The sequence below is a fragment of the Sycon ciliatum genome, chromosome 1, assembly GCF_964019385.1.
Source record: "Sycon ciliatum chromosome 1, ocSycCili1.1, whole genome shotgun sequence".
Classification (NCBI taxonomy): Eukaryota; Metazoa; Porifera; class Calcarea; order Leucosolenida; family Sycettidae; genus Sycon; species Sycon ciliatum.
The window spans coordinates 6,756,584-6,781,482 of NC_088643.1; the positions used below are offsets into that span (position 1 = coordinate 6,756,584).

Below are 24,899 nucleotides of genomic sequence, written 5' to 3' on the forward strand. Positions count from 1 at the left end.
TTCATCCGCATGTAGATCTCACAACTGGAAACTTTCATTAATCTTGAAGTGGTTAGGCTTCAAGCTCATGCATCTGAATTTGAGCCAGGAAACATGACGAGGGGATAGTCTGAAGTAATTCAGTGGGCAATGGTATTTTAAGTCATCATACCATGCATGTTTTAGGCTGGGACATCTGGGCAAGTATATACTGGCCCAGCAATATCAAGCTAGTACTGTCACCTAGACACATACCTTGGCTTCCTCAATTTCCAGAGCTCGCTTCTGCTCCTCGAATGAGTTCTGCAAGTTGTCCAAGTCCTTGGTGGACTTTGTCAAGTATGAACTTGTGAGGCGGTGCTCCGAGGATTTCTGGAGGAAGGAAAAAAGAGCACGGCCACATCATGCAAAAACACTGCGTGTAGTTGCCGGAGTGATATGCACACTGAAGCGCTACAGGTGCACAATGCATAAGAAGCCCGGCGGTGTGCATCCAGAGTGCTCCAGTAAACACGGGATGTCTGAAACTTGATGGCCATGAAAAAACCAGCTCACATGGGAATCTGCGTGTAGCACCTATGCGGCTGGCTAATCAAATGCCCCCTCCTTTGCATTGGCTTTTGCCATTGGCCGATGAAATAATAAAATAATAAAATGAAAAAGTGCTGACCAGTGAGAATTGATGTCTTGATAAGAATAGTGCCACATTTGAGTGCGCAGAATACTTTTCGGGACGTAAGAGCCACGTAACTACTGACACTATAGCGGTTATGCAATTACATCATCAGTTGAGGTGCTTTGCGTGCGATTACATCATCATCCGTTCAGACACTCTGTATGGAGTGGCAAAGCCTCGGTGCAGCTATGCGCTAGCTGGTTTACCACTCGGGCAAGTCCTCCCACTACAACTGTCTACTTAGCTCCCATACACGAATCCGCCGACTCATGCTACATACTTAGCGCCCATAAGCGACTCGCCTGTCATCACCATGACATCATTTGGCATATAACGTTAGGTCTACTAAGCTAGATGCGTGGGATCAGAGGCCAATACTTGACATTCACTTCAATCTAGCCGGCTGGCACCGAGGATATTATTATCACACTGATTGCACTAGCTGGTATGGCATATGGTGGCTCTGGTGCCCCTACCTTATCCAGCTGATTACGCAATGCCTCGTTCTTGGCCTGCAGTGGCAGGATGCGCTCCTGTGTGTCCTTGATCTGTGCCCAGAGCTACGAGCAAACACAGCAGCGGAATCATTGTTCACATACATATTCATAGCCGTATGATTGGGCAAATGATTCTGTAGCTCTGACAACTTAGGCTGACATGCATCTGCTCCAGTGCAGCAAAGTCAGCGAGCTGGTCTGCAGCACAATGTCATGTACCTTGGACTTCTCCATGTCGGCACTGCCAATCTGACGCTGCGCCAAGGCCAGCTGCTGCTCGAGCGATGCAATCTTCTCTTCCAACACGCTGTTCTGACTCGCCAGCAAACTACTCTCCTCGGTTGCTGCTTGTAGTTGCTGGAGACAGCATGGCAATTAGAAGAACACAACAATTGATAAGGGATCAGGACATGTCCAGCAAACCTTACTATGAAATACATGTGCTTATCTTAATCAGTAAATTGATGTTGCTGTTTTTGTTTTTTTGTTTTTAGGTTTCCCGTTCTCAGGGCCTTCTAAGTTATTCGGTACTCTTTGTAGTTGTACTTCTGTACTGTTGAGCTATCCGAATTCAAATAAACATTAAAAAAAATCTAAGTACAGTGGAACCTGTCTAAGGCGACCGCTCATGAGACCTTCAAAACGTGGTCTCTGTTACCAGGTGGTCTCCTTATCCAGGGTCATTTGACTGGAACTTAGGATCCCTTGGTCCTGGTCAGTTTCAGTGGTCTTCTGGGACAGGTGGTCGCCTTATCAGAGTGGTCGCCTTGACAGGTTTTACTGTACCGGCAGACTTCATTGCAGCCATCTACACATTAGAGGCACATTATAAGGTTCCTCAACTCAAACACTCAACTTGAACACGGTCTCTTTGCCGGTGCTTGCAACTTGCAAGTATTAGTAATGGCAAGTTTCCATCACGTTTAAAGCCACCTGTGAGTTGGAATAGACTAAAACGTAAAAGGTGTTGCCAGCACCCCAAAACATACCGGCACCACGGTGCACAGGGGAGTAGTTGGTCCCCCTTTTAGGGAGGGGGGGGGGTGGGGGTGCAGGGCCGCTTATGTGTAGGATGACTGGTGCGGGTGCATTCATGGTAATTACGTGATCTAGGTTGAACATTTTAGGGGGTGCATATGCCTCCCGTGCCCCCTGCGGGCAACATGCCCGGTTATGTTGCACTAGTGGCAGCACTGCATCTATACCGTGTACAACTCACCTCCAGCTCAGTCATGAGCTCCTTCTGACTGGTTTCCTCCCTGGCAGTGACCTGACGCAGCTGGGTCGTGAGCCGCTCAGTTTCCTCTTGAAGAGACTCCTTCTCGTGCTCAAACGACGCCCGGAGCTGCTCCATCTGATGCAGATTAGTGTTCTATGCACGGGAGAGGGTAGGAGCGGAGAATCAAGTGTGAGGAGCTTGCGTGAGCTGCCCCAGATACTTAGTCACGGCTATAAAGTACAGAGTGGATTCTTCACACAGTCAGATCTCGCTTAGCTGCACACATCCGTTCTCCACTAAAATATCCGGATAGGGGAGAGAGCCGGATAATCAAACACGCATACTGAATGTGTGCATGGCATATGCTGTAAGTCGGTAACTGTTCACGAGGCTCTCCTTGACTATACATTAGATAGTGTGTCTGGACACGGACTATTGGATGCATTGTTCTGTGCATGTATGGTACTTTAGGTAACTGCAGGCTAGACGAGCCATACCGATTCTATGTGCATGCCCTACAGCATTATGGCGCTTTGCTGGTTTGTATTCATCCATTTTCACGGTACTTAGACATTTGAGGTAGACGTGTAGGCGCCTTTCCATAGATCATGTCAATAGACTAGTAGTGGGCACGCCAGACACTTTGTGGCATCGCCGGTGTTTCAGTATTGTCAGTTTGCACCTATGTGGTCGCAGTTCTATCGCGACAAGCTGTGCATTTGCCTCTAGGCAATTCACCTTTCCTTAGCTACGCTGCAGTTGTGCTGCGATATTCATCTATAGCATAATATTGGTCTGTGTGATCGAATCCATGTGTTCAATGCATTCTAGGTTGCTAACATAACAAACCAGACCAGACACGGTATGGACTCATGATTGTATGTAGGTGTGAACAAGTTAGTTTCTGGCAATGTTGTGGTGTTTGGTTTCCGCCCAACATTGTCGATCTGCATGTTTGCACTAGCGTGCAGCTGAACCAACGCAGCCGAACCAACGTGCCTTGCAATGCTTTGCTAGGCTTTTCTTTCACTGTATCTTTTTGGTCACATATAATACCGTACACTTTGCTTTTACTCACTTATAGCACGTTTGCGTTTTGGTTATATCGAAGAACCCAGTGTGTAGTTACGATCCATCACAGTTTCAATGTTTATGGACTAGCGTGGTGTAGTCCTGCGGAACATTAATGGTAGCAGAGGATGGTTGATCGCGTTTCGTAGAAGTTGATTACAGAGAGAACTGTAGTCATGAGCACGTCCGATACCGAAAATCGGAGCACTGCAGGCATGGAGGATGCGGAGCAGGAGGTGGCATCGCAAGCGTCTGGTACGTCACTTTCGGATAGTGAACCAGAGGCGGTCGCCCTGGACTCAGGCAAACTCAGAGCGCTGAAAGTGCAAGTGAAGTCGGACTTCACCAACGCGAGAAGGACCCTGATCGTCGATCTCCGTCGGGTCAGTTCCGGTGAGTTGTCATTTGATCAGGTAGCAAGCTCACCCGTGTTGACTGAGTGTTACGAACGAGCTGCATCCGTAATTGCCGAGCTCGTTAGTGTTTACACCACGGAGGATAACAATAGTCAGGCAGAGAAGATGTTGAGAGAACTTGAGAAGTTGCAAGAAGAATATGCAGAGGCATCGGCCATGATTGTTGAGTATGGCAGAGGCGCAGTAGAAGACCCCGTCCCTAGATCTAGGAGGCTGTATGCAGCACCTCACGATAGTTCGCATGACGAAAGGTCAATTCAGTTTCAAGATAGTAGATACGACGCACGCACACGTGGGGCTAGCCCGTATTTACCGTTACAGAGACGATCGCTGAACTCACGTCAGCTTTCGCAGAGCCTGAGTGATTTATCCATTCAGGGACCCCGAGATGCCGTGAACGTAGCTGCCGCCATTCACGAGGAGCACCACGCACCAGTTCAGGGATGGCCGCAAGCTAGTGATGAAAGGCGAACGCCAACCGGCCTGAGCGCGGATGGGGGAGATCAAACGAAAGAAATCCAAATCTCCTCAGAGCACGAACAGCAGTCTCAGAGAGAAGTCCCGCAGGTCACGCAGACAGCAGTGGCAGCTCCGCCACCCGCCACGAGTTCGTGTGTCGTACCGCAAACCTCGTCAGTTGCAGGACTCGTGGTGGCGCCGACCGCCTCAAGTGCAACATCCGCTACGAAGACGCAAGCTCCGCGCCAACCACGCGGTGCAGCAGAAGTCACAACACGTGCGACCGCGAGCACTTCGTATAGTGCACAATCTAGCAGTGCAAGTCGGCCTGCCGCGGGCAGGCAGCATCAGGCAAGTCAGGGCATCGCAGCCCACGCATCGCAGGCATCGAAAGTGAGGTCGACGCATTCACAGCCTGCCACTCGGCAGCACTTGACCAGTGCAAGTGCATTTTCTATGCCAAGGATCTACCCTACCCCTAGTGCGAATCCTGCATCTGCTAGTGCAAGCTACATATACAGCAGTAGTAGTTATGGTGCTAACAGCTACAGTGCCATGCCAAGTATGCAATTCAGTAGTCCCAACCAGTATGGAACACAGCAACCTATGTGGACAGGCAACAACATCACGCAGCCTAGCTATGCAACCTATAGCAACGTCCCACAAATGGTCGCACAGACACCAAGCATGACAACTCAGCATGGTCTAGCCTTACCTGCTGCAGAGTCCACCACCATGCCACAACCGCAGAGTGCACTGACGGCACCTCACCAACCGGAACCATGGCGTCAGCTGAAGCAGATCGGCATTCCGACATTCAACGGCGACAAAAGAAAATTCGAGTCTTGGCGTGCGGCGTTCATGGCATGCATAGACGCATCTCCGGCAGCACCAGAGTACAAGCTACTGCAACTCAGGCAGTACCTAGTCGGCGACCCACTGGACTCCATCGATAGCTTAGGCTATTCCCCTGCTGCGTACGAGGCCGCCAAAGCGCTACTGGTCAGGAAGTATGGCGGAGAACGCAGGCGTGTCGCGATCCACGTAGAAGAAATCGAGCAGTTCGGTAAGGTTGGCTACAACAGAGCGTCCGAGTTCGAGAAATTCACGGAGCTCCTCGAGGTAGTAGTCATCAACCTGAAAGACAGCGGCCGGGCCGCAGAACTGGAGGCTGGTACGTTCTACCAGAAGCTCCTCCGTAAGTTCGACGAACGTGTGCTTGCACAGTACCATCGATGGCGGTATGATCGGCAAGTAGAAGAGTCCGTCGAAGCCCTGCTCGAATGGGCACGAGTAGAATCAGAGCTAATGATGATCTCGGCAGAAACGGTGAGCGGCGTAGCAGTAAAAACCACGCCCCAACAGCAGCAACCACCCCGAGATAACCGGTTCCAGAGGCGTAGTGCTCCGCCTAGTCGCAACCACGCATATCATGCTCAACAGAAGAGCGACGTCAACTGTGCAGTATGCAAAGGCGCACATCCCCTGTGGAAGTGTGCGGCATTTAAGGTCATGTCGGTCAATCAGCGTTGGCGGCTCGCCAAGCAGAGCAACGCGTGCTTCCGGTGCTTGGGCAGTGGCCATGCTGGCAAGGACTGCCCCCGTGATCGTGAGTGCCCGGTTAGTGGATGCATCAAACATCACCACCCGCTGCTCCATGGCAGCAATGTTACCGGCGGCGCACAGCCAACTCCGGAAGCTGAGAAGCCCGCACCCCAGACATCACTGGTCACGACTGTCACAGAGGGGGAGCCAGAAGCAGCGACACATGTGGCACAAGGGCGCCGGACGGACCGTGTAGCTCTACGGACAATCCCGGTGACACTGTGCAACGGTCAGCAGTCAGTGACTGTCAACGCTTTGCTGGACGATGCCAGCACTGTGACGTATGTGCACACTAGTATCGCCACTCGACTCGGTTTGAGTGGCAAACGCCAACGGACGACGGTCAGCACGCTCAATGGCAAACTGGAGACGTTCGAGACTATGCCAGTAGACATCGAGCTGAGGAGTGTTGATGGCAACTTGAAGCAGACGATCACGGCGTACACCACCGACAAATCCGTGACTGGCGACCTTCGCGCAGTCGACTGGCTAGAAGAGGCTAGTAACTACCCGCACCTGAGGGAGATTCCGTTCCCAGCGGTGGGAGAACACGACACTGTAGATATGCTGATCGGCAGTGACCAAGTCCAGCTGCACGTATCGACGCGTGACGTCATTGGTGAACCTGGGCAACCTGTCGCTAGGTTAACACCGCTCGGATGGACCTGCGTAGGGAAGCTCAGAGCACCCAACTCCAAGCAGACGCAGGGCCCACAGCCCAACCGTTCGTACTACGTCGGTGGAGACAAGTCAATTGCAGGAGTCGAGCAAGCCCTGCAACAGTTCTGGAAGGTCGACAGCTGTGGCGTCGAGACGGACAATGCGGCTCCAGGACCAACATCGGCAGACGAGGCCGCAGCGGTGAAATTAGTGGAAGACTCCACGCGGCTAGTAGACGGCCGGTATGAAGTATCGATACCATGGAACAGTCGTAAGGCGGAGTTAGTCAACAACGTTGATATGGCGACTAAGCGGCTGGAGTCAACACGTCGACGACTGCAACGTGAACCGCAAGTAGCCCGAGCATACGCCAGAGTGATCCAAGATTACCTCGAGAAAGGATATATCACCGACGTCACTGACGAAGCGCCTACCGACCAATGCTGGTATCTGCCACACTTCGCCATTGTGCGGCCACAGAAGACGACAACTAAGGTCCGGATTGTGTTTGACGCAGCCGCCTCCTACCACGGCATCTCACTTAACGACGCCATCCACGCCGGCCCGAAGTTGCAGCGAGACCTTTGCGATGTTCTCACCCGGTTCCGAAGAAAGCCCATCGCCGTTGCCTGCGACGTAGCAGAGATGTATCTGCAAGTTTCAATACGCCCCGAGGACAGGCCGTACCACCGCTTTTTGTGGCAGGACCCGGCCTCCGATGGTCCGGTCAAGAAGTACCAGTTCAACCGCTTAGTCTTCGGTGTAAACGCGTCGCCATTCTTGGCTCAGTATGTCGCCCGCCAAGTCGCGGACGCAAGCGTCGATACCCACCGATCAGCAGCAGAGGCCATCCTGGACAGTACGTACATGGACGATACGATGGACAGTACTGCCACGGTCGCCGACGGTACCAAGCTCCATGACGACCTAATGGAGCTGTGGGGGAAGGCAAGCATGCGACCGAGAAAGTGGTTATCCAACTCGACTGCGTTGCTGAGTACGATCCCAGAAGAAGAACGCGCAGCGGATGTCGACCTGACGGTGGGAGACCTACCATCGGTAAAAACGCTCGGAGTGACATGGTCTGCCCTCGATGACGAGTTCACGTTCCGCGTGCAGCAACCGGATCTGCCCAAGCGTATCACAAAGCGCTACCTCTTGCAGCGGACAGCAGCCGTATTCGACCCACTCGGCTTCATATCGCCGTTCGTCGTTCGAGGCAAGATGCTGATGCAGGAATGCTGGATGAGTGGCGTCGACTGGGACGAGCAACTTCCCGACGCGATAGTTGATAAAGCCCAGCAATGGTTCCAAGAGTTGAGCGAGCTCAGCAACGTCCGAGTCCCGCGTCAATTTGAAGCATCGACCGGCAAGCTCGAGCTGCATGCATTCTGCGATGCGTCCAGCGAAGCCTATGGAGTTGTTCTGTATGCGAGAAGTGTGCGCGAAGATGGAACAGCGGAGTGCAGATTCCTCGTGTCGAAGAGTCGTGTCGCGCCCACCGCCGCTACCAGCATTCCCCGGCTCGAGCTCATGGCGGCAGTTCTCGGCCATCAGGTTGCCACTCGAATGAGTAAAGTGCTCGACGTGCCACTTAGTACTGTCACCTTCTGGAGCGATAGCACGACGGTCCTCCACTGGATTCGTAGCTACAGTCGGCGGTTCAAACCATTCGTCGCGAATCGCGTCAGCTACATCCAGCAGCGTACCGCACCGCGACAGTGGCGCTACGTCCCTACGGGACAGAACCCAGCTGACCTGGCATCACGAGGAGCTTGCGTCAACGACCTGGTCAACGCAGACCTATGGTGGCAAGGACCGGCGTTTTTGAGCAACGGCTCAACCTGGCCAGCCACGGAGCTAAAGGATACTTCGGGGTTGAGCGACGACCCGGAAGTTCGCAAGGCAGCTGTGCAGGCGTCTGAGAGCGCATTCGTGACGCAGCAGATCACCGTCGTGCAACCAAGCCGCTACTCCAACTGGACGAGACTTGTGAGAGTTCAGGCATGGATCAACCGGTTCGTCAATAACTGCAGACAAGGGGACCGCGTCAGCGGAGAGCTAAACATCCAAGAGTTGGAAGCGGCGGAACTTGCCATCATCTACGGAGCGCAGCAGGATGCATTTGGTGACGACATCAGCGCACTGAAGAAGGGGAAGACTCTGCCAGCAGCATCGCGGTTAGCAAAGATGTGTCCGCGACTGGATGAGGATGGCCTACTACGTTGTGACGGCCGCACCCGCCTAGCTGACTGGCTCCCGTACAGCACGCGCTTCCCGATCATTCTACCCCGGAAACATGAAGTTACGTCGCTAATCGTGAAGCACCACCACGAGCTGCGACAGCATGGTGGCACGAACGAGACGCTCGCGGCATTGACAGAACGGTTCTGGCTGGAGTCTGCCCGAGAGGAGATACGCCAGTGGGAAGCTGAATGCATGGTGTGCCGACGTCGCAAAGCCAGGACGGCAGAGCAAGTTATGGCGCCGTTGCCGAAGGTCCGGCTCGCTACACCGTTGAGAGCCTTCGCTAGAGCCTCGGTAGACTATGGCGGCCCATACTTAACGAAACAAGGGCGAGGACGCAGCCAAGCCAAACGTTACCTCTGCGTTTTCACCTGCCTGCTAACCCGAGCCGTACACCTCGAGATGAGCTACGGCCTCGACGCCAGCTCGTTTCTTAACGCGTTCTCAAGGATGGTCGCGCGCCGTGGAAAACCGCTGGAGATCATTTCAGATAATGGGACGAATTTCGTGGCAGCCGATCGTGAGCTGAGGGAACTGGTGGAGGCTCTGGATAACGACGCAGTTTTCAAGTCCCTGGCCAACCGTGGGGTGGCTTGGAAATTCAACCCGCCGCTAGCCCCGCATTTCGGCGGAGTCCACGAAGTAATGGTTAAGGCGGCGAAACGCGCCCTCAAGGCAGTTCTCGGCAATGCTGACCTGACGGATGAGATGCTGGCAACTGCGCTCACGAACGCCGAAAGCCTTATGAACAGCAGACCGCTCACGTACCAGTCGGCCAGCCCTGACGACAGCTCGCCGCTAACGCCGAACCACTTTCTGACGGGTCAGATGGGCGGTCAGTTCGCCCCAGAAAGCGTAGACACCACAGGTTTCCACCCCAACCAGCGATGGCGGCAAGTTCAAGACGTGGTGAAGCAGTTCTGGCGGCGCTGGCTCAAGGAGTGGGTGCCGACTCTCAACGCGAGACGGAAGTGGCTAAAAGAACGGAGAGACGTGGCGGCAGGAGACATCGTCTTGGTATTGCAACCGGATGCACCACGTGGGCACTGGCCACTCGGACGCGTCATGGAGACCAAGCCGGGCCCAGATGGTCACGTGCGTGTTGTGGAGGTGCAAGTCGGCGGGAAGCGAATCACCCGTCCCATCACCAAGATCTGCCCGCTAGATGCATAGAGAAGATGGCAGCTAGATCTGTACGTATTCAGTTATGGTGGTAACACAAGTAAGACAGAAGCAGTAGTTCAATAGATGCAGCATACATTGCAGGCATATCACATAAGCACCACAGTGTTATCATTTTTATGTTTACCACATCTTTTTGCCACGCAGTGATTAGACCGATAGAGGTACAACACATGCAATTGTAAGCTAGGTAGTAGTGGAATACGCTGCGAGGTAACTCATCGCGTATTCGAGGGGGAGGATGTTCACGAGGCTCTCCTTGACTATACATTAGATAGTGTGTCTGGACACGGACTATTGGATGCATTGTTCTGTGCATGTATGGTACTTTAGGTAACTGCAGGCTAGACGAGCCATACCGATTCTATGTGCATGCCCTACAGCATTATGGCGCTTTGCTGGTTTGTATTCATCCATTTTCACGGTACTTAGACATTTGAGGTAGACGTGTAGGCGCCTTTCCATAGATCATGTCAATAGACTAGTAGTGGGCACGCCAGACACTTTGTGGCATCGCCGGTGTTTCAGTATTGTCAGTTTGCACCTATGTGGTCGCAGTTCTATCGCGACAAGCTGTGCATTTGCCTCTAGGCAATTCACCTTTCCTTAGCTACGCTGCAGTTGTGCTGCGATATTCATCTATAGCATAATATTGGTCTGTGTGATCGAATCCATGTGTTCAATGCATTCTAGGTTGCTAACATAACAAACCAGACCAGACACGGTATGGACTCATGATTGTATGTAGGTGTGAACAAGTTAGTTTCTGGCAATGTTGTGGTGTTTGGTTTCCGCCCAACATTGTCGATCTGCATGTTTGCACTAGCGTGCAGCTGAACCAACGCAGCCGAACCAACGTGCCTTGCAATGCTTTGCTAGGCTTTTCTTTCACTGTATCTTTTTGGTCACATATAATACCGTACACTTTGCTTTTACTCACTTATAGCACGTTTGCGTTTTGGTTATATCGAAGAACCCAGTGTGTAGTTACGATCCATCACAGTTTCAATGTTTATGGACTAGCGTGGTGTAGTCCTGCGGAACAGTAACCAACGATTTTCTTCCAGATGGCGAGGGATCCGGATAAAAGAGGATCTAATAAGCGAGGTCTGACTGTATACGACTTCAAGAATAACTTGGTATGGCCCATACACAACCATGTTGCTGGATGGATCACCGGCTATAGGCTGTGCTTGCCCATTGCTCTTACTTCAAAGTCGGAATTTTTCGTCTTCTGCCGCTCCAGCTCCTGCGATAGGTGCGACGACTGCGCTTGAAGCCTAGCCACCGTCTCTTGGTGGCCGCGGTTATCATTCTGTTGGCTGGCGAGTTCCCTGCGCAGCTCTGGAAATTGCAGCAAGACGAATACAGAAAAAAGGAGTGGTGCACGCTGCATAACTTGGCTAAACAAGTGGGATACCAGTGGGTTGTTCTAAGAATTATGGCCAAATTGAACTTCAGCCAGCTAAGGTACAGCCCGGCCTTGGTTACATTGATCCGCTTTTCCTCACCAACAGGTCCAAATTGGCTGCAATCGACTTCACATTATGAATCATGACATTGGTTACATCATCAGTGCTTGCTCATTCTCAGCTTTGTCAGGCAAGCGCTTTTATTAAACGTCTTTCCCTCCTTTAAATCTGCCTACCAGCAGTTCCTTTTCACATAGTCCTTGAAGTTCACGTGTGTAAATAATCGACGAGGAGACAATAGTCGTAAAATGGCAATAGATTAGATCAATTGTGCACTCATAACTAAAGCAAAAAATGGAAAAAATCAAGTTCCATAATGTTTTCTTGTGACTTTCATCAGTGGAACGCAATTTATCTTATTTATTGCCATTCACGTATGTACGCATCTTTCTTCCTTGGGACCAAATCAATCAAATAAAACCAACTGAAATGAAATGGTTGTTGTACTGAGTGACTTGGGTCCTACAGCCACCACTCGCTTACCATCACACTTGCTCAGCGCTTCTTCAGCACGTGACTGTTGTTCTGCGACTTGCTGTGAGAGCTGCTCCATAGTGCGCTCCTTTCCCGTCATGTGGCCCCGCGTCTCCTCGATGGTATCCGTCAGCCGGTTTACCTGCGCTGACAAGGCTGCATTCTCCCCTTTCAGTTTATCCAGCTTGGAGAGCTGCAGACCACATGCCCGTGCAGTATAAATAAATAAAAAAGTAAATTATCGTGTCCGTTCCCGAAGGGAACTCACGACGGCCGCTAACACCCGGTAAACCCTAGTATAGTGTGCTAGAAAAGTAGAAATGAACGTCACAATGTTTCATTCGGATGTCACAACCCGAGTCCCCGCAAAATAAAATGCCCATCCATATTTGGCGTCAACGTGCATGGTTATCTATATTGCCATGCAGTAGTCAGTTGACTGATACGACATACAAGTGCACGTTTGCTGTTAGATGTAATGGTAGTGCATGGCCCTCCTGGAGGACAATGTGCTTGGATCAGCAGGCACGTCCCCGTATGGGTTCCTGGGTGCCCGGAACCCCTCCCCTTTTTCACTCAAAATGCAGGATTTTGCTTCATTTTTTGAAATTTTCCCGGGGGAGGCCCCCCAACCCCCCTTGAAGGGCACCGGCGCACGCGCCTGATCAGTGTGACTACATAGGGAAGGTTGGATTCCAATGCTAACGTTCTGTCTCCGTACCGTCTTATTTTGTTCCTCCTGGATGCGGTCCAGGTTTCGCTCCAGCGATTCCTTTTCCCGGCGAGCGGTGGCTAGTTGCTGTGCGGACTCCTCCTCCAGCCTCTTCTTGGCATTGTTCAGCAAGTTCAATGTCTGTTGAGATCACAAGTGAGAAAATAGCAGTCAGACTTGGTTCGAGAGAGGTGCTACCAAAATACTAGAATATCACCACATTCAAATACATCCACACACAGTGTCTTCCCAGAATGAACACCTTTAAGCCAGGCTATCTCATTACAGTTTGGGATCTAGTTGTCTTGGAATACCTGGAATTTCAGGGAGGCGTGGTGAAGGAAAGCAACAATATTCCTAAAGCCATACCCCTGGGGCCCGTTTGGACCCCAAAACCCGGAACGAGGGTTAAATGATTACTGAAGCATCTGGTATGAAAGACATCCTCGAGCAGAAGCCGTATAGAACGCCACATGAAATGGTATATGTGTACTACATAGTACATACATACATCACCCTTGAAAAGTAAGGCAGAAAGGTCAGAGCAGACCTGCTCTTTCCTGAGTACACGGCACTCATTGCACCCATTCAGGTCGGGCACATAGCAAACACGTTTCAATGTTTCTGCAACTGAGGCTACCACCATGATGATGACGGTGGCATTTTGCCAATAAAAACATTATTGCCAACTCACTTCACTAATCTCAATGGTCTTCTGGCGCGACGTGGTCACTTCCGTCTGCAAGTGCGCACACAGCTGCTCCTTGTCCGCTAACTGCACCTCCAGTGAGCCGACCTCTTCCTGTGCCGTGCGCAACCTCTGCAGCAACATACGACCGGTCGAAATAGAGGTCCATATCTCATAATTGCTTTTGGAATGCATGCGACTGTTAGGCTATTGGTTCATAAGTTTCTAGTGGTGAAGTTAGCAGTTGGAAAGTGGTGATAATCCCGAGAAAAGCAAATGGTCTGTTTTCTGGCCGTTCATTTCCCATGTGCTCCTGACATCTGATGAGATCATACACAGGCTAGGCATACAGCGGAGCTAAATCCTGAGTAGTATGCAATCACAATACAATTACATGCTATGCTCACCTCCCAAGATCTCCGGTACGAAAGCGCCTGAAAAGTTTATGTTTTGCAACCTCCAAACGTTACAAAATACGGTTGCTGGAGAGAATACAAGTTTTTTTCCTTTTCTTTATGACTTCTCACTCGTTAAAACCCTGCAATCGCCATGCAACGTGGTCATTGGCTGCCGCAGCCATGTATTGCTTGGAATAAAACTAAAACCAACGTACCGTGTCGTTCTCCTCGCACCGCACCAGCAGTTCATCTTTTGAACTGCTCGCCATCTCCTTGGAAACGGCCAACTGTTCTTGCAGCTCAGTCGCCTGCAGAACACCCAGCAACATCACATCAACAGGCTTGAAAACCGCAGCAGCAGTCGTCGACACTTTGCGCAAATGTTACGGCTCATACATGTATCTCCATCAGTCACTACCAGGCGCGTGCGCCGGTGCCCTTCAAGGGCGGGGGCCCTCCCCCGGGAAAATTTTCAAAAAATGAAGCAAAATCCTGCATTTTGAGCGAAAAGGGGGGGGGGGGGTTCCGGGCACCCAAGAACCCATACGGGGCACGCGCCTGACTACTGCGGACTGTCGAATTTCCCACTCTCAGCAGGATAGCCTTGTTTTGGACCTAGACATTCGTGTATACTTCAAAGTGCATCATGTCATGCGGGAGCGGGTAATTGCTGTTGTATGCTTTGAATCCTGCTTTGGCGTAGTGCCGAGATTGGACAACCTGCTGCAGTACAGGTCACTTGAAGAGCTCTGGAGAGCATGCACATAACATGTCCAGAGTACAACGGACCCAGCATAACGTTACATGCTCTATATGCACTCATCAAATTCTGGTTACCATGGTCAAGTGCATGTATGGATATTGCATCGGTCAGGCAGTCAGTCCTCTTTTCTTTCCTTTTTACTGCCACACTGCCACCGCCAATACCACTGCAAAGACCTCCGCCAATGTACACACTTTGTAGAAGCAGAAGAAGAATCAGGATCAGCGGCCACTAACCGTTCAGGGAATCCTTCCTTACCTGATTCTTCATTTCAGCCACGACTCTGGCGTGTGTCAGCTTCTCCTGTTTCGTGGACGCCTCCATGCGGATCAGCTTTGAACGTAGCTCGCTCGCCTCGCTCTCCAGCTGGTGAGCCTGCTCTTGCACGGTTTCTAGGTGCTTCTCCGTTGCAGAGCGTGCTCGCCTGACGTCCTCGACCTGTGCAGAAAGACTGCGCAAGACAGAGAGCGATAGAAACTATTATCACTCTTTTATTCCACGATGGCGAGGACACGTTGAGATATCAGAAACCAGGAGGGTGAGTGGAGCCGGAATAGGTACTGTTCAACAGAAGACTAGATGCATTGTGTGGGAAAGAATTTCTACAAGGTTGGGTTGTGATGTGACTGATGTCAATAGAGAGTGAGTTGTACAGTCAGATCTCGCTTATCCCTCGCTGTAGTGTTATCTTGTATGCGTGTGTACCCATTGTGCATGCCCGTTCTCTTATTTTTGAGCGAACACTACACTCGCCATCCGGAAGAAAATCGTTGGCTACCGATTTACATCATATGTCATGCATATGTACAGTGTGTGTGTTCAATTATCCGGTTCCCTCGCCTATCCGGATGTTTTTTTGTGGAAAACGGATGTGTGCGGTAAAAGCGAGGTCTCAATGTAAAGGGTGAGGGCACTGTTGAGGGGACGCTTCGTGCCTGCTTGTGTGTCCGATGGAGTAGGTCCGTATTTGTCGACGAGTATACGATATGGTTGGTGTTGACGCTGTGGAAATGAACACGGCCTTGCTCAGGTGCGCTTGGCACATGCGGCTGTGACTGTGTATCGTGCTATGGTGCCGCGAAGGCCCAGTAAGCATTGCCCAATGACCAAGACTGTGCCTATGACAGACTATCTCTCACGCGTCCGCATACACTCGTTCATTTTAGAATACTGTCAGTGAAAAACCGTCCAAATATGGTCTCCAAAATGCAATTCAAGAAAATATTCTTTCGCTCAGTGTTGATACCCTGCCCCCTGCAAAGTTTCTTATCTCAAGCCCTGCTTTACACTGTGACCTGTATCAAGATTAGTTGTGTACAGTACTATACTAATCAGTTCGCACACTGCCGTGATCTCATCGGATGGGGCTGTCGGAAAACCCACGAAAACCCACATGCACGTGACATTACACCGTGTGCATTCATCATGTAACCCGGGGCCTGCTTAAAAAAGTACAGTACTTATGTCTCAGTGTAACCCCGGGCCTGCTTAAAAGTACATTTACTTGTGTGTCTTACGTTGAGTGTGTCGATGACGCGTCTGTCTGGATGGCAGCCTGCAGAGACAAGCCAGAGACGTGTTCTCAGGTTGGGTGTCGGCTTAGCTGACAGGTACCTGACAGCGCCATGCACAGATACACTCATGCAGAATGGGAATGCCAACCATGACCCTAGTTGGACAACCGTGATCAGAATGTAAAGTTCACGCCATCGGACCATGCACTGCCTGCTTTGACGTTAATTGCCAGTATGCCATTCTGAAAGGCAATGAGTCTTACCGCTTCACGCTACATTACGGTGATATTATAATACTTATTTCAAGACTTTCCAAAGGCAAATGGATGCCTTCCAAAGGGAGTCTCCTAAAGAATACGCGGTGAGCGGGGTGGGGGAATTGTCATGAGGGAAGGGAAGAAGGAACACAATGGCAGGATAGTGTACACTACTGACCAGCCTCAGTCGAATCTGCTCCTTATCGTTCATCACCGAGGCCAACTCTTCTTGAGCGCTGGATAAATCGGCTTCCAGGCTGGACATTGAACTTTTGGAGGACTCCAGTTGTTGCTGAGGGGAGAGAGGCAAAGAACAAGCCAGCCTGCCGCATTTACCAACCCCAGGTGGCTTTCACTTGAAACAAACACACATGATCATGTACAAACAATGACGACCCGTATTGGCTCCAAAAAGGTGTGTGTCAGGGCATGCATAATCATGCCAGGTGGGTGTGTATCAGGGCATGCATAATCATGCCAGGTGATATGAAAGAAACAGCAGTGCGGCATGCAAACATGCGTAAAAGAAAGAAAGAAAAAAGAAGACAATTCCAAGAAGAAGCTCACCTGTGCGTGTTGCGTGCTGCTCTGCAGTCGCTTCCGTTCCTCTTGCCACTTCGTCTTGTCGTCGGTTTGCGCTGCCTGGAGACGCTGGCATTTTGCTCGCTCCGCCGATAGATTGGTGTTGGCAGTCGACGCCTAGATATTATAATGGTGAGGACCCATAACCAAAATACCGTTGAACTTAGGAAATTTAACCAATATTCAGACTCAAGTTAAGCCCTTGATTCCTGTGTTGTATGGACATCACACCCTGCCCCCCCCCCCCTCCTGCCCTGCCCGTTTTCTCTCTTGGGCGCTGCACAAGTGCGTCTCCTGACTGGGGTCAAAAATGACTCCCCCCCCCCATTTCTGAGGCGGTCTCATGTATTTATATGTTCGCATATGGAAGCGCCTTACATGTGATCTAGAAAATCTTCGCATTTCTGCAGTCACCTACGAAAGCAAGGTCGCCGGAGAGCGAGGTTTCACAGTGCGTGTACATCATTTACTGCTGCGACCCATACCATTTGTTTATCATTGGCAAGGCATTCATATGATGTTTCCGAAGCTAAATAACCATAACAATGAAACCTGGTACTGGAGTGGTATAGAGGTTATGCGATCGCATCATCAGTTGAGATGCTTTAGCAAAGTCGCGGCACAGCGACGCACTGGGTCAAGCGAAACCCCTAACTCACGCTGTATACTTAGCTCCCATAAGAGGTTCCGATAACTCTCGCTGTATACTTAATGCCCGGCAATTGCCCATAAGAGGTTCCGCTAGTTAACCATCATGACATGACTTGCCGATAACCTCTATAGACAGTTTACCGCAGTTTCTCTCCTGCACTTACCCGGTCCTGAGCCGTGGCCTTGTCTTTCTCCAGCACCTGGACCTTGACGCGTAAGTTACTGATGGTTGACTTGCTCTGCTCCTTCTCCTCGTTGAGCTTCTTCACTGCCTTGTCATGGGTGGTACGCACAGTAGCCAGGTCAGCTAAGCACATTGACAGCAACACCATAATAACAATCAGAATTACAATGTAGATTTTGCAGTCCATTTAAATATATTAGTTCCGCTGGTTTTTGAAAGCCCTATTTTTGGCCAAGTTTTAAGGCTCAAAACCGCACTTTAAATTCAAAACACACGGGTTTTCAGCCCTTTAGACCTGCTTTTCCCAAAAACTTGTCACAGCATACCTGTCTAAATTTTATACTTGAGTAAAACCTGGCCAAATTTCTAGCTCCTTATCCTTAGACTTTTGAGGCCTCGAAGAAAAATTGCATAGGTCACACAATGCAGGATATAACAGTTGTTTATCTAGTACAGTGTCTACTACGAAAGTTTTGTGCGAGACACCAACATGTTGGGGTGCCGATTATGGATGCATGACAACTTTCCCTTCCAAAATGTGATAAGGTGGCAACTGCACTCGAGTACCGAGTACCATATAATACACGTACCCGCGGCCTTCAGCTTCTCCTGCTTCAGCTCTTCGGCATGCTGCTTCTTCCTCTCGTCCAGGGTGCCCTGGAGCTGCCTTGATCGCTGCTCTAACCCCGTGATCATCTTGGAAGAGGCTTTGTTACCCTCGGTGAGATGTTTGACTTCTGCTTGCAGATTGCTACGTTCTTCCACGAACGATGTGGTGGCCTGTGAGATTTGGTTTTGAGATTGGTCCTGGACGGACCGCAGCTGAACTTCCAGGGACTTCTTCTCCGCTTCCAGAAGCTGGTTGCTCGTCGTCAGGCGAGTCTGCAGCTCCTGCTGCTTCTCTTGTAGGACGAGCACCTGGATAGGGAGCACGGGATGAATAACACGACTTAACACGGCATGGTCGAGGATCAAACCAGTCACATCGTACTGTATTCCCTATGGTATAGCTGCAATGCTCCAAAGAATCGAAGCTGGGATTAACGAATACAGTGGAGCTTCAGAAGTACAACCCGTCACAAGCTCAGCAATCCTATTTCAGTGGGTGATTTAGAGAGGAGGGTGGGGGGGGGGGGGGGGACAGAAGGCATTGTACCTCATTTCGATATTGTAGACATGGTTTTGCCCGGCTGAGTAGAAGTAATGGCACAGTACAAGAACTGCCCATGATTGCATAGACATGATAGGAAGGTTTTACTCTGTAGATGACTTCCAGGGTCCAAAAATATTCCTGCAAGTCACGGTGCCTGCTTAGCAAGTACCCTGACAGTGTTGTTGTTGTTGTTGTTGTTGTCACAGTGTTTCTTTATTTTACTTCACCATATGAACAGGCAGTGTACGAGTATAAAGCTGTTGTACAGCTGTCACATGACCACACGGGACAGCCATGTTGGTTCCAACTCCACTCAACCCCTGCATCCATGGATAACATGATGTCGGCCATGTTGCCTCCACAGTCCACATGCCATGATCACTTTCTACACAGATCTGCACGTACTTGTCACGTGACAAGGACGTGAAACCACTCTATTGTGCTTGTCACAGCAATCACAAGTGCTAACCAGTACTGTAGTATGCAAGATAGGGTGCACGCTGCTTTGCACATGAATCAAACGTGTTTGAAGGCATATTTATGTTGGGACCCTCTGGGGTGCCGCTGGATCTGCCGCTGCAGTTACGAGGTGGTCTGATCCATTTACATACTTGTACAAGTACGTACTTCGAAGTACATTCGAGGAGAGATATACGTGACGGTGTCCAGGAAACGTAGTCACGTCTCCCGGGGTGGTCTATGAAAGTATAATGTAGTAAAGTGGCGGGAATCCGAGGTTCACGTGGAAAGACTCTTGAATTCCTTTGTCGAGACCCAGCTGGCCCATTTCTGCTCACATGCATGTCCTCAGTTTCTGACACCAACACAGCGGTCAGCTGACCAACACAGGGTCAGCTGACCAACACAGGGTCAGCTGACCAACACAGCGGTCACACTGGTGTATTTCAGGCCAAATTAGTGAAGTCCCCGCAACCCACCGTGCCCCATATCCACCGCTACTTAACATCACAGATTCTCGGAAGAAATTAGATGGAAACATGGAAAACGATGGGGCACAAGTTATGCACTAGAGTCCACCACCCAAACCAGATTTTGACAGACATGTTTTCATTTAATTTTTTCCTACGCTCATCATCCGAGTACTTATTTTTCGGAACAATACAGACTTATCCCCATGTGTTACCTTCGCTTCCACTGTCTTGCACTTCTCTGCTAGGTCTCGTCGCTGCGCTGCCAGCTGGTGGACAACTTGCTTTGGTTCATCGGTAGCGCTGATATTCATCTCCCGCAGCTCGCTCTCGGACAGCGCGGCCTTCACTTCTTTCCAGCCGATCACCGACGCCTGCTCCTGCAGGGCTGTGCTAGTCGCCAAGGAGGCGCGCTGAAGCTCGGCTTTCAGCTGCGCGTTCTCCGTCTCCAAGTCGTTAACCAGCTGCTCGCGCTCTTCCGAGAGCTCACGGATGTGCGAGACGTACGTTTCGACCGCCTGCATTTCCTCTTTCTGCTGCCGGCGCAGCTCTTCCATGTTGTCCAGGGTGGAGGCAAGCTGCTGCTCGGTGCGCTGCAGCTTGCGGTAGAAGTACTGCAGCTTCTCCTCGGCGCCGACGTCCACGCGTAGCCCATCCTTGATGAGATGGGCGAGAATGTCGCGCTTCTCCTGCTCCTCCTGGGAGATTGAGAACAAGATCAACGGCCTACAATGTACAGTGTACGCTGCATGCAGTGCTTCACATTCAGGGGCATTGGAAGATATTTTAAGGTGGTACAGTCAGCCATCTGAACTACATCCGGCTCAGGGTTGGGGGGGGGGGGGGGGAGGTGGCCTGTTGAAAAATTTCAAAATTTAGCGCCCAAATCAGTGCATTTTATTATTTTTATTGATTCATGGGGTGCCTGGAGCAAATAGTGACATAGTCAAAACCGTCGTGACCATGTAGCGCTGGCACGCTAGTAGTAACTCACACAGCTGCAGCGTGAATCACTTTCAATGTATTGGTCACGCGCCGGTGTTGCACCGCACCCCGCACTTGCAACTCTAACCGTGCTTGCAGACCCATGACATGCATAGTAACTAGTCTCACTGTGTTCATGTATTACTCGCACACACTAGGATGACCTGAGGAATACTAGCACATGTACCCTGTAGACCTTTTTTGATGCATTTCACTTTCGACCTCCTTTTCATTTATCTACACACATTCTAATAAAGCTTTCTTAGAATTCCTAACGGCTGTCTTCCCGGTACCTCTTTTACGCCCAATGCCCACACCGCTATTCAGCTCCTTCTTCTGCATAGAATCAAATGTCATTCCTTGTGCAATGACTGCGGCCCACACATCTTACTTTGACCTTTCTGTTTCTGCTCTGCGTATCCCCTGGTCATAGGCTAGCCTTGCACTTACACTAAAAGTTCCACACCCTATAAAAAGCTGCTGTTCACAATTCTCTTCATGTCAGTTTAGAGTTAGAGTTAGAGTCAGAGTTAAAGTTACAATGTAGTCTTTAGTTCAGTTCAGTAATAATAAACAACAGTGTGTTCACTGAGACCCGTGTGCATTTGCCTCCCAGAGACTGCGGCCCGCTACAACCGTAGCGTGTCCGACGCCCCTGACAATAACACATCACCGTGCGGCATCCAGTAATGGTGCATATAGGTTTGCATAGTATACGCACACAACTAAGCAATCCCTCTCGAAGATACACTATACCCTACCCTTATGATTGCCCCCCCCCCCCCCCCCATTCCGAACACCTCGCCCAACTGAGCACCCGTTTCTGGGACCGTCGAGTAGCAACAAACTTCACTGTTACATGCACTTGGCATACACCAAGGGTGAACAGCACAACGCCATTGTGCGGTGTTACCTCAAGGGTGAACAGCACAACGCCATTGTGCGGTGTTACCTCAAGGGTGAACAGCACAACGCCATTGTGCGGTGTTACCTCAAGGGTGAACAGCACAACGCCATTGTGCGGTGTTACCTCAAGGGTGAACAGCACTGGGCAACGCCATTGTGCGGTGTTACCTCCCTCACCAGCTACATGTATACTCAGCAGTGTGAGTTAAAAGCAAGACACCTATCAGCGTGTTGCTGCTCAACTGTCCCACCACATGCTGCCCAAGGGTAAGGCGCTTCCATTCAAGACACTGAATGCAATTGAGGTAAAATTGGTGATGTATCCATGCCCCCCCCCCCCCCCCCATGCAATGACCATGCAAGGTGTGGCATAATTCCAAAATAACTACAGGGTCAATCATTGGCAATGCTCTGCTCCGATATTTTTTCAAAATCCCGATAGAATGTCATGCTGACTACGGTAACTAATTTCAAATGTTCTAATCGGCTCGTAATCTTACGTCAATGATCTTAGCTTCAGACATGGCGCCGGCTTCTTCTGCCGAAACGCAGCTTTCCGTAGAGTGCCCTGTATTTGAGGCTGTAATACTAATGGGCTGCACTCCACTGGCGGAAAGCAGGTGCGCGACACCCGACACTCGCCTACCGCGCCGATGGGGTCGATATCGTCCGCAACTAAGTGATTTGTAGCGGCATTCAGCAGCCGTGTAGGATATTTACTCCATCCTGCGCCGGGCTGGGAGCCTGGGAGTGGGACGCGAGGTTCCGTCGTCGGCTGCACGTGTCGACGATCAACTGCGAGTGACAGAACTATCCGATACAGTCATGTATTTCAATGGAATGGAACGCTGCCATCCACACTACGCTACTCGTCGAAGCCAGGCACAGCCTAGTCTAGGGCCGCACTCCCATCGACGGCATTTCTCAGAATACATGCAAATGAGTGAAGAAGTAATAAATAATAATTCGTAAACTATCGCCAGAACCAAACTACAGACGGGTTCGTCGACCGGTAGATCTACGTGGTCCCCGTCTCGAGAGACCTACATGTAGCTGCCGCAACCCGGTGGTCCGTAGGCCGTCAGCTGTGCACTGACGCGTGGCCTGCTGCTGTCTGGAGGCAATCATTAGTTGAACTAAGAAGTGCTAACAGTTTCTGAACATCCCCATGGAAGACAGGTCCAAGACCAAGCCCTAGTCGTCTTGAAGGTCTCAGCTCAGCTGCTTGGTACATGTATACATCAAGATGTCATCATGTGCAGCATGGTCCTGACAGCTGCCAGGAATTATTTGAAAAAAGGTGTGAAGGTGTAAAGCTCGGTGACGATGGTAACCAGTTACCTAGCTGTGTCGGCAAGACTACACCCGAGACCCAGGGCCAGACTCAGCCAGGGCGTCAGCTCAGACCTGGCTGGCTGCCTCAGCCTGCATGTACCATGTGTACTGACCATATAATACTGACGGACGTGCCGGTAATGGCTGTATCATTGTATGTGCCCTGAGCTGTGGCGCCTGGCATGGCCTGCATGGCCCAGTGTGGGGATAATGTCATTATGACAGCCTAGTCTGTAGTCTACCATGCATTGTGTACCTGGTGTACCAGGTGTACCGCGCGTGGCCGTGTGTGAGGTGCATGCTGAGGCTAGCCTCAGCATGCACCAGGCTGTAGCCAGTAGATCTACTGATATGACTGTGTAGCCTGTAGCCTAGTGTAGGCGATCTGGGGCTTTGTCATTTCTGATGAGTGCCGTCCGCGAGTCGTAGATCTACGACTACGGTCTTTGTAGACGCCGGCAGTATTATTGTCATTTTCTGTTTCTCTCTCCCTCTCTCACTCTTCCTCTCCTGGGAAGCTCCTCATGCTCATTCTCCCTTTCTCTGTCCATTTCCCCTTCCTGATGCGTAGACCAACTGATGAACCCGAGACCACTAGGTCGGGGGAGGTTGACCTACCTCATCGGCACGCCAGCCAGGCTCCTCTGTGTTGTCAATATTCGCTTGTCCAATTATTTTGTCTACCTCCCCCTTTATGTTGCTGGCCAGTACTGCAATGCTTTGTAGTAAAACAGAAAAAAGAAAGAAAAAAAGACACCTTCCGGTAATATCCGCCTACCGTATTTTCTCTAATAAGAGCCCGGGGTTCTTATTTTTCAGTTATTACTATTAGAGACTGGGCTAATATTGGAGACTGGGCTCTTATTTTTTCAATTGTCAACTACTAGTATCAATCCAACTCCAGTCTATAGGCATAAACTGACCATATCAAGACTGATTTTCCAACCCTAAACTCAGGAATATTGTCAAAACAGATTTTTCACAATAGCATTGGCGCCAGGAAGGAAGCAGTAGACCGGAAACCTCCTTACAAAATTTATGTTCTTGGCATGTTGTACTGCTGTTTTATATATGTAGTCATTGGAGTAGGGAAGGTCTGGAATAGCCGGTTGCGCTATGGCAAACTAGTGATCTACAGCCTCGGCGATACCGGTAAGTAAGTGACAGCGACTCAGTAATCATGAAATGCATGTGTATGGCTGGCTGGCCCTTGCGGAACATTCCGAGTTCGTGCGTGTGTGGTACGGACCTCAGCGTCGATCATGCAGCAACGTGCCCTATTGGGGGGGGGGGGGGTACCCCTCTGTCCGGCACAATGCTTTGCGTGACCTGATTGCCGAGGCCTTGAGGTCAGACGGATCACTATCGCCATATTTTCATTATATGCCTGCCTGTTGGCCTGCCTGCCCGTCTCTCTCCCTGTTCTCTGACAACTTGCTTGTTAATTCGTGCGGTTGTTTTCAGACGTAAAGCCCTGCTGTAGAGGTCTCAGCCCTCATTTGTTAGTCTCTCTCTCTCTGTCTCTCTCTCGCTCTCGGATCTCTCTCTCTCTCTCTCTCTCTCTCTCTCTCTCTCTCTCTCTCTCTCTCTCTCTCTCTCTCTCTCTCTCTCTCTCTCTCTCTGTTTTTGGTGGACAAAAATATCTCTGGCGTTGATTGCTTTCTTGCTTCGACTTCTGCCGCGCCTTTGTTCTCGTACTCCCCTTTATGTACAAGTGTTGTGCAGACCCTCCCTTAATATAGTCTGTCTCATTTTGTCCTGAGATGTTTTGATGCATAGTGATTATGACGCTCATCATTCGCTCCCTTGTCACTGGACAGTTCTGTCCGTTTGGTTTTAGCGAATTCAAATAAAGAAAACAACAACACAACAAACATGGATGCGGC

General features: G+C 50.5%; 1 protein-coding gene across 1 annotated transcript in view; it reads right to left on the bottom strand.

Moving 5' to 3' along the window:
• Positions 1 to 22,818, bottom strand: part of LOC135811487 (early endosome antigen 1-like) — a 31,591-nt gene extending 8,773 nt beyond the window's left edge. Inside the window, exons 1-17 of the mRNA XM_065324728.1 lie at positions 22,179 to 22,818; positions 20,004 to 20,486; positions 18,297 to 18,624; positions 17,687 to 17,829; positions 16,857 to 16,988; positions 16,468 to 16,581; positions 16,036 to 16,073; positions 14,777 to 14,969; positions 13,971 to 14,063; positions 13,364 to 13,489; positions 12,679 to 12,810; positions 11,967 to 12,150; positions 11,222 to 11,355; positions 2,372 to 2,524; positions 1,372 to 1,509; positions 1,132 to 1,215; positions 235 to 351 (exon numbers count right to left, since the gene is read on the bottom strand). Of these exons, the coding sequence (XP_065180800.1) occupies positions 235 to 351; positions 1,132 to 1,215; positions 1,372 to 1,509; positions 2,372 to 2,524; positions 11,222 to 11,355; positions 11,967 to 12,150; positions 12,679 to 12,810; positions 13,364 to 13,489; positions 13,971 to 14,063; positions 14,777 to 14,969; positions 16,036 to 16,073; positions 16,468 to 16,581; positions 16,857 to 16,988; positions 17,687 to 17,829; positions 18,297 to 18,624; positions 20,004 to 20,486; positions 22,179 to 22,202 (2,616 nt within the window). The 5' untranslated portion in view covers positions 22,203 to 22,818. The remainder of the gene's footprint in view (positions 1 to 234; positions 352 to 1,131; positions 1,216 to 1,371; positions 1,510 to 2,371; positions 2,525 to 11,221; positions 11,356 to 11,966; positions 12,151 to 12,678; positions 12,811 to 13,363; positions 13,490 to 13,970; positions 14,064 to 14,776; positions 14,970 to 16,035; positions 16,074 to 16,467; positions 16,582 to 16,856; positions 16,989 to 17,686; positions 17,830 to 18,296; positions 18,625 to 20,003; positions 20,487 to 22,178) is intronic.
• Between the last annotated feature and the right edge of the window lie 2,081 nt (positions 22,819 to 24,899).